This window comes from Protopterus annectens, chromosome 6.part0 (genome assembly GCF_019279795.1).
Source record: "Protopterus annectens isolate FY-2018-M chromosome 6.part0, PAN1.0, whole genome shotgun sequence".
Lineage (NCBI taxonomy): Eukaryota > Metazoa > Chordata > Ceratodontiformes > Protopteridae > Protopterus > Protopterus annectens.
Window position 1 is genome coordinate 37,204,565 of NC_056737.1, and position 14,037 is coordinate 37,218,601.

General features: G+C 45.8%; 1 protein-coding gene across 1 annotated transcript in view; it reads left to right on the forward strand.

The window, feature by feature from the left end:
- The window catches only part of LTK (leukocyte receptor tyrosine kinase), a 1,073,506-nt gene that overhangs the window by 963,720 nt on the left and 95,749 nt on the right, over positions 1-14,037 (forward strand). Inside the window, exon 17 of the mRNA XM_044073449.1 lies at positions 7,405-7,495. Coding sequence (XP_043929384.1) covers positions 7,405-7,495 — 91 coding nt within the window. The remainder of the gene's footprint in view (positions 1-7,404; positions 7,496-14,037) is intronic.

Here is a 14,037-nt window from a genome sequence, read left to right on the forward strand (position 1 = left end):
TCTGGTCCAAGAACTGAAGCCAGCTCTTCCTCCTCTTCTTCATAATCAAAAAAATTACCACATTTGGTTCCGAGAAGTTCCTCAGAACCACCTTCTAAACTGACAAAACTACCTACGGTGTCGACTGCATCTTCAGCACTGGTAGGTAAGGATGATTCAACATTAAGTAAAATCTTGGAGCAGACATCAGGAGCTTCGGTATCAGTGGTTTATCAGCAGCGAAGCAGACTAGCCATATTTCCTTACCAAGGACATCCTATTTGCCATCAGCGGACCCTTTTGCTGACCGGCCACCCTGTCCCTTCCTGGAACAGAGACCACCAAGGTCCCCTTCAGTTTCCTTTAATTGGTCAACTAAGTCTATCTAAGTTTGACATAATGAGACTGGTCGACCAGCTTTTAATGGCAAGGGGATTGCCCCAATCATCGGTTCCCAGCCAGCTTGGCTCCAGAACCAGTCCCTCCTTGATATCCTCTCATATTCCTCCTCAGTCTCCAGCTGGGTGTTTGGAGCCCCAGGCACTGACTTGTCCAGCTCCGACTGCCTCGGTGCCAGTTAGAGTTTCTTCTCTGGCACCGATAATTGCCTTGAGCTTTTCTGGTTTGTCGGAACTAGAGACCTCCTGGGGTAGAGGTTTTGTTGCTGGTTCTGAGGGGCAAGGATCGACTTCAATCCTTTCAGAGCCTTCCATGCCCCTCGTGACTTCAGCATTCATAAGCTTGACCCTGGCTTCTGCTTCTGAGATGTCTTCCTTGGTGTGAGGTGGGACCACGATTCTGAAGAAGTCTATTTATTCCAGGCTCCCATCCCTCTCTGGAGGGGCCTGCCTTTCAAATCATGGAGAAGACTTTGTCCATTGTGGACTCAGAGTCCTTGCAGAGCCTTCCATGCTCCTCGGTACCTCAGCATTCGTAAGCTCAACCCTGGCTTCTGCTTCAGAGATGGCTTCCTCGGTGTGAAGTGGGACCACGATTCTGAAGAAGTCTATTTATTCCAGGCTCCCATCCCTCTCCAGAGGGGCCTGCCTTTTGAATCATGGAGAAGACTTTGTCCATTGTGGCCTCACAGTCCTTGCCATCCCTGTTGGGCCAAGTATCTTGTCCATCCCCTCGACCTGAGTTTCCTCCAGCCTCATCCCTGGGGCAGAGGGCACAAAAGCCTCAGGAGCAATCAACCATGGGGATTTCTTCTTCGGATATCTATCCAGAGAATCCCACTGAAGAGGTACTTGTGAAGAAAAAGTGTAAGAGGAAGCACTGGGACTCCCCGGACGAGTCTTTCACAGAAGATACTGATTTCAATGAAGGGGAAGGTTCCCCTATGTCACCCCCGATGATGATTCCTTTGGGGACATCCTAGAAATCCTGAAACAGAGGGGTGGCAGAACTTCCCTCCAACTTTCCTCAGAGGAATTGATATACCTAGAGGCTTTTCATGCCCAGCCCTCTACTTCTTGGATCTCTCCACCCGCTGAGAAGCTTATTAAAGTGATCGCTCAGCGGGCCTGGAAAATTCTTGACTCCATCAAACCAATTCCCAAAAGGCCTGACTGGATTCTGTCTGCCCCTAAGGATGAGCAACATTGGGTCAAGGGTATTCCCGTAGATGCAATGGTGATAGTGACAGCCACCAAAAAGGAACTTGCAGAAGAAAGTCCTACTATCCATCTTCCTTACAAGGAGTCTAGAACTATGGATAGGTTTGGGAAGCATGTATACGCTTCGACCTTTCCTCTCAGGTCCTTGAATTATATGGCACACTTCAGTAGGTTGCAGAGAGATCTGATCAAAGAGCTTTCAGACACTCTCGCAGGAGAAGTAGCTGAAGGGGTCCGAGATAAGGTTACCCCCCCAGCTCACCACCCTTGAATCAATTTCCAATTCGTCCATGAGGCTAATTGCTCATATAGCTGAAGGGACAACAAGAGCAGCAGGTTCAGGTGTAGCCATCAGGAGACACACCTGGATGTCCTTGTGTTTCTTTGTGGAGCCATTTAAATTTTCTTACGTCAATGCTCCTTTTGACAGATCATCCCTGTTTGTGCCCAAGATTAAAGACACACTAGCTAGATGTGAGAAAGATGGGAAGATGCTGTCTGCCATGTGCGTATGCTTCCCAATCCTTAACGGCCCTACTCTAGGAACCACAGAAGTGGGAGACTATGGTTCAAAAAGACCCAAGGACCTTCCCAGGACTCAAGTGGTAAGGACTTCTTGCAGGACAGAAGGGGAAGTAATAATCAAAGATGCCATTCTAGAGGCAGAGGTGGCCTGCAAAACCAGGGGTCCAGAGATTCCTTCTCAGGTAACTCCTACCAGCGCTCCTGAACAGAGGCCCGATTGTCTTACTCTGGAGGCAGTCAGGGGACAATTATCCCTGGACCAACATGCCTGGGTACAAATGACAATTGACAAATGAATGCAAGGGATTATTTCCAGAGGATACATCATTCTCCTTTCTATGAAACCAAAAAGACAAAAACGACACCCAGATATTCCACTCAGTCACAGGGAAGCAGCAGTCATAGAAATTCAAAAACTGCTAGCTAGACAAAAGAGTCATCCAATCAGTAAGATGACTATTACTAGAATTAAGAACTTATACCTCCTGAGGATTTTTCTATGGTTACACATGCTTTGGTGCCCTTTCATCTTGAACACTGCAATGTCCCTTTATGTTTCCTAGCAGTGAGACTGACCATCTGCAGTTTTTTCAGAACTCATTTTCATAGCTACTTACAGATTGATATTATTACCTGTACTCTGCAGTCTACACTGTCAGTGCTGGTCAGTATTATATTTCAAATCTTGGTGTTTGAATTTGTGTACCTAGGTTCTTCTTACTTGTAGCAGTGAATTGTCCCATTGTACTCCACAGATACACTGTATTATCCCATCCTGGGACTATTAGTATTTCCTTGGAACAGCTTGTGACATCTGCTGTTCACTCCTTTGCTTTTTAAGTTATGTATCTTTAGAACTTACTCCCATGGTGACTTCAGGAGTGTTCCAAAACCGGCCTTCTTTAGGTGATCCCTAAAGCCTTATCTCCTTGATTAGGCTTATTGTTGTGATAACTTGGCTGATTAGTCTTTGTTTTAGGGCAAATTGTTTTGTGTCTGTTTTCGCTTATTTTAATTTTCTGCATGTGTTTAGTCGTTAACTACAATAAATGGTACTTACGTATTATCGCAACCAGATTTTCGCGGTTGTGAATAGCGCCTACCTGCAGACGAACCAGTGTCTGAAAGAGTTCTAACTGCTAATCATAGTCTTTACTACTGTCCAAAAAGTTTACATGACTTTAAGGAACAGGAACAATTTAAGAAATCCTCTTCATGTTTTGTGTGCATGCCGCCTCACAGCAAGAGGTTCTCCGGTTCGATTCTCGGCTGGGGTGCCTTCTGTGTGGAGTCTGCATGTCCTCCATGTGGTCGCGGGGGTTTCCTCCGGGTGCTCCGGTTTCCTCCCACATCCCAAAGACATGCTGTAGGTGGATTGGATACCCTAAATTGGCCCTATGTGTGAGTGTGTGCATGTGTGTGCCTTCTGTGGAAGGTTGGGCACGGGCTGGCAACTCGACACTGTAAAACTCCACTGCCAATCATGAGAGGACAGGTGATCAGCTGTGGCAACCCCTAACCCGGAAAAGCCGAAAGAAGAAGAAGAAGACAGATGCATGCTGGTGTCATGGCTGGTGTCGAAATGCTTGTTGGAATATTTTCACACTGGGCAATGAATCCTTCACAGAAGGAAAACACAGAAACACTAAATTTGCTTTTGGTAAACTCAGTCTTTGTAAGCAATGTTTTAATCAATCTTTTAAGAATCATTGCATTGTTAATTATTTAACTTTATGAGGGTAGATATTCTGCACATGTATAAATGTCTTTCCATGGTAAATCCCTTACATGTTTTATTACTGTCTTTCAGTCATTTTGGTCTTTACTTAATTATTCCAAATTGGAAGGGTGTCAGTAACTTTGTGATCATTTTGATTGTTGCCATTTTAAAATGATGGTAGGGATGGTATCTGCAGTGTAACTGACATCAGCTAGTATAAAGGTTTTTAAATGCAGAGGACAATAGGTAGCCAATCTGTTAGGTATTTCTGTAAAACAGGACTTTGAGAAACTGATCCTACAAAGTGAGAAAAGCAGAGGACAGGGAATTACAGCAGTGCTTCAAAAGTATCAGGAAGGGAGTTGTCATCTTACTGATGCTCTCTCTTTCGACTTTTCCTGGTTAGGGATCGCCACAGTGAAACCCCGGTCCACTAATGATTGGCAGTGGATTTTTACAGTGGCGAGCTGCCAGCCCAACACCCAACCTTCAAGGAAGGCACACCCATTTATGCACGCACCTACCTGCATGTCTATTAAGCGTCACTTGACAGTGGGGAGGACGCAGACTCCACACAGAAGGCACTCCAGCCGATACAGAATAAAAAAAAAACGTTACTTACATATAATATCACTCCCCAACATTCCTACTCAAAAAATACCTATACCAAGCTAAACCTGTCATCTACCATCAAATACATAAAAAACTAAACTTTAACCCACTCACATTCATCTCATCCCTGAAAGAATGTAACTGGCATCCTCTAAAGTACCTCAGTCTTGATGACGCAGTTGAATTTTTTAATTCTACCTTCCTGAGCATCCTTAATTACCATGCCCCCATAAGACTTTCCAGAATCAAAGCACAACCCTCCCCATGGCTACAGAAAACCACTAAGTCAGAAATGAAAAACAGGGATAAAGCCTGGGAGCACTGGCACAAAACCAAATCCCCCTCAACTAGACCAAATTCCTAGAACTACGCAATAGAGTAAAAAAGCTAATAAAACAGGACAAATTCCAATACTACCAGTCTGCCCTAGACTCCTTCCAACTCAGCCCCAAACAATTCTGGTCCTCCATAAACTCCATCCTCCACCCAGGTAAAGTCAGTACCCCTCCTCCTAACATCGCTCACTCCTCAGAAAATATTGCTACCTCATTCAACACACACTTCACACAAACCATACTTTCACTAGCTAAACAACATAACCCCCCTCCCCTCCAACCCACACCTTCAACTAGTAATCTCCCCACTGCCTTCTCTTTTTCTCCTGTACCTACCTCCAACATAAAAAAACTCTTAACTAAACTTAAACCCACCAAATTAGCAGCAGACAACCTCCCAAGTGAATATCTACAAATCGCAGCTGATGCTCTGGCCTACCCAGTATCCATCTTGATTAACCGATCTCTGTCAGAAAGTTACGTTCCCACACTGTGGAAAGTATCACATATAATTCCCCTCCACAAAGGCGGACCCTCCACAGAACTAACCAATTACCGCCCCATAGCTATTCTCTCTCCACTCTCCAAAATACTAGAGAGATGCATACACTCTTAGGTCTCAAACTACCTCCTTACTAACAACCTCCTTTCCAATACTCAGCATGGTTTCCGACCAAACCATAGCACCACCACTGACTTACTGTCCTTTAGTAACACTATCCTTCAGCATAAAAACAATGGCTATCTCTCCTCTGCTACTTTCCTAGACCTATCTAAAGCATTTGACATGGTCCCACACAAACAACTTATCTCTGTCCTCAATAACCTATCCTTCTCACAATCAGTCACCAACTGGTTTCAGAGTTACCTGTCTGACCGCCAACAATCAGTTGTATGGCAGAATGACATATCTCCCCAACTACCTGCCTCCATAGGGGTTCCCCAAGGATCCAGCTTTGGACCCCTACTCTTCTCTGTTTTCACCAATAATCTAGCCTCTGCCACCAAACATGGCACACTCATACAATATGCAGATGACTCAACCATCATCTGCTCAGCCCAGTCCCTACCCAAACTGCAAAAAGTCACACAGGAAGCCTTTTCCTCTGTTGAAACTTGGTTATCCGATGCCCAATTAATACTCAACCCAAACAAAACTAAACTACTCATTTTCCAACCCACCAAACATACTCAAAACAACTCTCACTTTAACATCACAGCAAAAGACAACACCACTATATACCCAACTGAACACACCAAACTGCTAGGAGTGGAAATAGACAATAAACTAAAATTTGACATTCACATATCCATGACCATAAAAAAAGTCCACAAAAAACTAGGAGCATTATACAGGAATAAGCAACTTCTCACCAAAGCAGCAAAGATTTCAATAGCAAATTCTCCATCCTACTTTATGCCTCTCCAATATATACCAACCTAAGGCAATGCGATCTAAACAAGCTAGAGACCTGCTACAACAAAATCGCCAAATTCACCACAGGGGCATTCTACCATAGTCACCACTGTCTCTCACTTGCTGAACTGGGCTGGCTTGAACTCCCTCACCTCCTTCAATGGTATCAACTCTCACTCGCCCACAGACTAATAAACCATCCACTAAATGTCCCATCCCTCCAGAATCTACTCCAACCCTATCGCACCACCAGACCACTAAGATCCAGCAACAAAAATTACCTGCAGATCACTAAAGCCAATAACTCTGCTGGTGAAGCACTATTCTCTTGCACCATAGCCAAATTATGGAACTCCCTCCCACCCACAATTACCTCCATACCATCATGCACCCACTTCAAAACTTTCCTAAAAAGCACACCTAAAAACATGCTGGTTATGCCCTTGCAATTCCCACTCTAATATCACCCACCCCCATCCAATCACTACCTTTCTTTCCACTCCACTAACTAGCTTGATTATAGCAAGCTCAGATGCTCATAAGCCTAGTACTTATTATACAGCAGGAGCTTCTTATTGTAACATTTGTTAATGTCTGTTATGTACTTCACAGATAGATTCTAGTTGTCTACTGATGTACTATGTTCTTCATCTGTAAATATGTTGTATTGCTATGTAAATTGTTAATCGCTATGTAATCCAATGTAACTACTGTCTGTTTGTTTTAACTGTGGAGCTTTTCTCCCTGGGCCTCCACTGAAAATGGACCTATGTCCAGTCGGACACTCCCGGTCAACAAATATAAATAAATAAATAAATAATAAATAAATGATAAATGTTGTCCCTTCATCACACTGACAGTATGTGATCACATGGTAAATTTGATGCCAGACAAGTGGCACATGGCACAAAGAATTATTGGAATTTTCTGGCAGAAATGCAGATGTTAATACATTAGAAAACCATGCGACATTGTTCTGGATGGAGGCATTGGTCTATTCCAGAAATGATAAATAGGAAATAGAATAGAATCAGTCATTTTGCATATCATGTCTTGTGTGTCTGATATTGTGTTTGAATTTTTTGTTGACATAGTTAAATACATGTAGAGACCAGCAGAGGTCATATGACATAGAATACATTGAAAAAGAATGTAGACGAATAGCCAGTTACAAGTTTTTATTCGTTGTTTTCTTAGGTACCGCCTTATGACACAGTGCTGGCAGCACCAACCAGAACACAGACCAGATTTTTCAACTATCCTTGGCTGGATTGACTACTGCACTCAGGTAAGACTGCACTCATGTAGTACATATGTACATTGTCACCTCACAGCAAGAGGTTTTCCAGTTTGATTCTCAGCTGGGATGCCTTCTGTGAGGAGTTTGCATGTCCTCCTGTATTCGCACGGGTTTCCTCCGGGTGCTCCAGTTTCCTCCCACATTCCAAAGACATGCATCTGGAGCATTTCTCCCCATGCCTCTGCTGAAAATGGGCTCTGTCCCAGTCAAACTTTCCCAGTAAACAAATGTTAAATAAATAAAATAAAAATAAATAAATGTGCTGCTGTACTCAGGTAATATAGCATCCATGTACTACTGCACTCAGGTGCTACTGTACCCATGTGCTACTACATTCTGACACTACTGCATCCATGTACTTACTGCACCAGAGTATTACTGGAAATACTGCACACATTTTACTGTACAAATGTACTACAGAACTCTAGTGCTACTGCATTCAGAGACTATCATACCCAGGTACTTCTGCACCCATGCACTACTATACTCACGTACTACTGCATTCAAGTACTACAGTACTCGGGTACTGCTGCAACTACACACCACTTCACCTCAGTACTATTGCTCCCATGTACTACTGCACTCATGCACTACACTCCAATACTAATGCACTACTGTACTCAGGTCCTACTGCAGACATGTACTATACTCCAGTACTACTGGACCCATGTACTACTGCAATCAGGTAATACTGTACCCAGATACTATTTCAGTCAGGTACTACTGCACCCATTTAATACTGTACTCTGGTACTACTGTACTTAAATACTACTGCACCCATGTAATACCACACTTGGGTACTACTTCACCCATTTACAGTTGCACTCAGGTACAAAATAATACTTTACGAAGCTCCTACTTTACACATTTACTATCGCATGTAATACTGCACTCACGTACTACTGTAATCAGTCACTACTTTACTCAGGTAGTACTGCACCCATGTACTATTACATTCGGGTACTATTGTAGTTAGGTACTACAGTACTCAGGTAATTCTGTACCCATGTACTATTGCATGCATGTACTATTGATCTAAGACACTAGCACAACCATGTACTACTGTATCTGAGCTCAGATACTACTGCATCCATGTACTATTACCCACTGGTAATACCACACACATTTTATTGCATCTATGCACTAATGAACTCTGGTACTACTACATTCAGGCACTATTCTTGCTCAATCCCAGGATAAACAATATCTCTAAATAAGAACAAGTACCTCTTCATACCTTATACCTCCTTACCCTCACTTCTTCACTCACTTCCTTACTTCAATCTATTTATTTCCTCAGACTCTCTTTCTAAATATGACATAACCTTCTTTTTTCTCAATTCATATTGCAATTCCTGTTTGCATTATACGAATTAGAAGTTATGTACCTACCATAACGTTCCATGTTAGTTGTCTTCTCTCGCCTTCTTTCTTGCTGGATGGGTTCGGAGCCGATCCTCGGCTCCGACTCGGCACTTGCTTTAGCTCGAGAACTCCTTTTACCAGCTCGAGGCAACCCTATATCCCATGATGCAAGGCGGAACTACCTCAGATCTCGTTTGGCAGCTAACTTACCCTGCTAAAGGTTATCCTAACCAAATTAGGAACAAAGTTTCCTAAAAGAAGTCCTCATAACAAAGATCCAGAGGAAACAAACTATTAGGAACTCTTCAAGATCTGTCCAGGCCAGGGGAAGGAGGGAGGGGCGAAGAAAGAAGCAGAGAAGACAACTAACATGGAACGTTATGGTAGGTACATAACTTCTAAATGTTAAGTTGTCAATCTCGCCTTCATTCTTGCTGGATGGGACCGCGTCCCTAGCACCTGAATCCCGGGTGGCTCAACGGAACAGACTCTTGAGAACTGTGGAACCAAAACTGGCCCTATCTCTGGAGGCCAAGTCCAACTTGTAATGAGAGACAAAGGTATGGGGCGTAGCCCAAGTAGCTGCTGCACAAATGGTATCAATGGGTAGTCTATCCTGAAAAGCTGCAGAAGTGGATAGACCCCTGGTGGAGTGTGCTTTTGGCTTAGAAGATAGTTGTTTGCCTCTGAGAGAGTACACATAGGAAATGGTGGAAGTCAACCATCTGGATAAGGTCACTTTAGAAACTGGAAGACCTAACCTGTTTTCTGCATAAGAGACAAACAATTGGTCCGATTTTCTAATTTGTTTCGTCCTATACAAGTAGTACCTGAGCTGACGATGGACATCCAAAAAATGCAATTTCTGTTCAGCTCTGTCGGAATAGTTAGGGAAAAAGACTGGTAGATCTATAGATTGGTTAATATTGGTTTGAGATACAACCTTGGGAAGAAAGGAAGGGTTAGTTCTTAATGATACCCTGTCCTTATGAAAAACCATATAAGGTGAACGAATACAGAGAGCTTGAATCTCGGAAACCCTTCTTGCAGAAGTGACAGCCAGTAAAAATATAGTCTTCCACGTCAATAACTTCAAAGAACATGAAGCAGACGGTTCGAAGGGAGGTAGTATCAAGGATGCCAACATTAAGTTTAGATCCCATTGCGGAGGAGGATGCTTTATAGGTGGCTTTAGGAGAAAAACTCCTCTCAAAAAGGCCTTGCATAATCTATGAGACATGATGTTATTGTCATGCAAGCCAACATGATACTTGGAAATAGCAGCCAGTTGTACTTTGACTGTAGATGACGAGGATCCCGAATGAAAAACCTCCGCTAGGAAATCTAAAACAGAATGTACAGGAGCAGTAAAAGGATCAATATTTCTGGAGTTTGCCCAAATCGAAAATCGTCGCCACTTGCTAGCATAAATAGTCCTAGTGGACGACTTCAAAGAAGACACTATAATGTCTCTGACTGAGTCAGAAATCATTGGTAGCCTGGCTAGGGAAGGAAGTGGAGCAACCAAGCAGTGAGGTTGAGAGAATGAATGGCCCGGTGCTGCTGACCCGACTGGTGGATCAAAAGATCCGGAACTGGGTCCAGATGCCAGGTCTGCACCAGAAGGTGACGATGCAGAGACGGAAACCAAATTTGTCGAGGCCAAAAAGGAGCAATGAGGATCAATTTGGCTCTCAAAACGGTGGCTTTCTGAATGACTTGTGGAATCAATGGAAAGGGAGGAAAAGCATAAAGAAGTCCCCGAGGCCAATCCTGGGTTAGAGAGTCTCTCAGGGGTTGGCCTGGAAGGGGAAATAGAGTGAAATAGTCTGGGCACTTGTTGTTTTGAGGGGTAGCGAAAAGATCGCAGCAAGGAGTGCCCCACTTCAGAAAAATCTGATCCACTACAGATTGATTGAGAGACCACTCGTGAGGCATCAGAATAGATCTGCTTAGCCTGTCCGCCAATAGGTTGGACCTGCCAGGGATGTGTGTTGCTATCAGAAACCGCTGAGAAGAGATCGCCCATTGCCAAAGTCTGAGAGCTTCTCGACATAAGGGATAGGACCTGGTTCCGCCCTGTTTGTTGATGTACCAGACCACGGACATGTTGTCCGTCTGTACTGCAATAGTCCCCGTGGGAAGAAAGTCGTCGAGGGCTTGCAACGTTAAAAGCACTGCTCTCATCTCCAGGACATTTATGTGCAGATGGTATTCTATGGGTTGCCACGTCCCGTGGACCATCCTGCCCTGATAATGCCCCCCCCACCCGATCAGAGAGGCATCCGTGGTGACTGTGGCAACTGGAGGAGGGGGAACAAAGGGTCGGCCCTGATGAAGAAGAGGGGAGATATCCACCAGCCCAGATGAGCCCTGCACGACTGTGTCACTAAGATCTCGTGTCTCATCGGAAGATTGTGATACGACCACTGCATGAAAAGCATCCACTGCAGGAGACGCATGTGAAAGCGAGCCAGTGGTAGAAGAACAATGGCCGCAGCCATTAGACCTAGAACTTTCAGGACAAACCTGGCTTTGATCTTTTTGCTTTGTAACAGAAGCCGAACAAATTTTTGGATGTCCAGAATTCTTTGATCTGTTAGTCTGGCTAACATTTTGATGGTATTTAACTCTGCGCCTATAAAGGTGATAGATTGGCAAGGCAGCAGAGAAGATTTTATGAAATTTACTGAAATTCCCAGATTCTTGCAAAGCTGAAGGGTGTAGTCTCTGGACTGAAGAAGCTGACACTTGGTGGTGGCGGAGAGGAGCCAGTCGTCCAAATAAGGAAACACCTGGAATCCTAGACATCTCAGGTGAGCTGTGACCACTGCCATGCATTTGGTAAACACTCTCGAGGCTGAAGTGAGGCCAAAGGGCAGGGCTCTGAATTGGTAATGACTGGTCCCTAGCCGAAAGCGGAGAAACCTCCTGGAGCGCCTGTGAATCTTTATGTGATAGTACGCATCCTGAAGGTCTATCGAGCACATCCAGTTGTCCTTGCCCAGAAAGGGCAGAATGGACTGAAGCGTGACCATCCGAATCTTGCCTTTTGACAAATCTGTTCAGATTGCTGAGGTCTAATATTGGTCTCCACTCTCCCGTCCTTTTGGGGACCAAAAGAATCTTGAGTAGACGCCGGATCCTACTTGGTCTGCCGGCACTGTCTGGACGGCTCTTTTTCTAGGAGTTTTGAAACCTCCTGTTTTGCCAAATCCCTTTGACCGGGTGAGATGTCTGGAAGGGATTGTAGAGGTACGGGAAACCTTACGAAGGGGATCTTGTAACCCTCGGATATAATCGACTGTACCCACTTCTCTTGGGATAGAGATTGCCAGGCTACTGGGTACAGTGAAATCCTTCCCCCAACTGCCTCCAAGGGTGGACAGTCGGGCAACACCTCAGGGATGCTGAAAGGGCTTCTCAGGAAGAGACTCCCTGTTGCCCTGGTTCTGAGGACCCCCCCTGCCTCTAGGGCGGCTATTATTGTTACCCCTCTGCCTCTGGGGTAAACTGACCACGTGTGTCCGTGTAGCTCCTTGGGCTTTACGGAACCACATCTTCCCCCCTTTCTGACCCTTGGGATATGGTCTAGAAGGAGTGGAAAATTGGACTCCAACGGCAGAAAGAGTCTTACCGTCCTGCTCACACCTGGTCAAGGTATCCTTCACTTGAGGTCCGAACAAAGCCGAACCATCAAAGGGGGTATTAGTGAAGGACGCCTTAAAGGGGTCCGCAAAATTACACAGCCGCATCCAGGCTTGGCGTCTAAGAGCAACTCCTGTGCCTGCGGCCCTGCTCGCTCCATCGGCCACATAAGATATGAGCCACATGGAGGAGTTAGATATGGAATTCAGGATAGCAAGCTGTGAGGCAATCTTTTCCTGAGCCCCAGCAGCAGAAGGATCCTGGACTACTTCACCCAGTTCCTTGAGAATATCTCGTTGAAGCCTGGTGAAGTGACAAAGGTAATTCAGCGAACGCATAGCAAAGGTCGCTGAAGAAAACATCCGCTTTCCATACCTGTCCATGGTCCTAGAGTCCTTGTTAGGAGGATGGACAGGTACTGAAGGATCCGCCAGTTCCTTCTTAGTGGCCGCCACCACCATAGCATCCACAGAGACACCTTTGGAAAGGAACTGTTTATCCGACGGGGCCGTAATGAACTTGGATGGTCTTCTGGGGACAGGTTCCACAGAATCTGGAGCCGCCCACACCTTCCGAGCCACTACCTGCATGAGTGGGTCAAAAGGCGGACACACCCAGGAGGTGGAGGGTCGGGATCCAAAAGCCTCCAGGTATACCGACTCATCCTCGGAGGGGTCAATGGAGGGCCAATTCCCCCTCTGTTTGAGGAGCTCAAGGATGTCTGAAAAGGAGACATCCTCAGAGGGGGACCGTGGGGAACCCTCCGACTCATCTAAGTCGGTATCAGATGTAGTAGACTCAGGGGAGTTTGTGTGTTTCCTCTTACACGTCCTCTTCCGAGGGGGTTCCCCTGCAGGGTCAGGAGAAACCTCAGAAGAGGAGGAAATTCCCAGTGGGGAAACCTGGGGCGATGGATCCCTGGGCCTGAGAGCAAGAGGCTGGCAAGAGGCATCTGCAGGCACTGATGAGGGAGGAGCTAGAGGGATGGACCGTTGACCAGGCTCAGAGGCTAGGACACTCCTCATCACCTCAAAGGCTCCTCTCCCCGGGAGACCAGAACATACCCGCCCCGAAGAGACAGGAATGGTCGGCTCCAAGGAGAGAGAAGGCTCCGAGGCAGATGTCGGCGCCGAGCTTACCAAAGCCGAAGCCCCGAGAGGGAGAGCGGGGTCGGACAAGGGTCCGATGCCACTAGCCCCCTCGGAGCCGACAGTGGAAACCCGACGACCGGATCCCTCCAAGGAAGGCCTCAAGGAGGAGATCGGAGCCGAGGCACGGAGCCAAAGGATGTATCGGCTCCGCATCAAACAGTCGCTGTCCCAAGAAGCTCCGGCTCCAAACTCTGGTGTGGAGTCGGAGGAGGAAGTTCAAGAATTAGGGCTATAGCCGAAGTCTGTTGAGACGGGCTATGGAGCATTTGGGCCAGTGCCTGAGACTTCAACAGCCTGCTTACCACCCTCTCCAAGTCGTGGTCAGACAGCCTGGAAGATCTCGAAGATCGGCTCCGATGGCTCCGC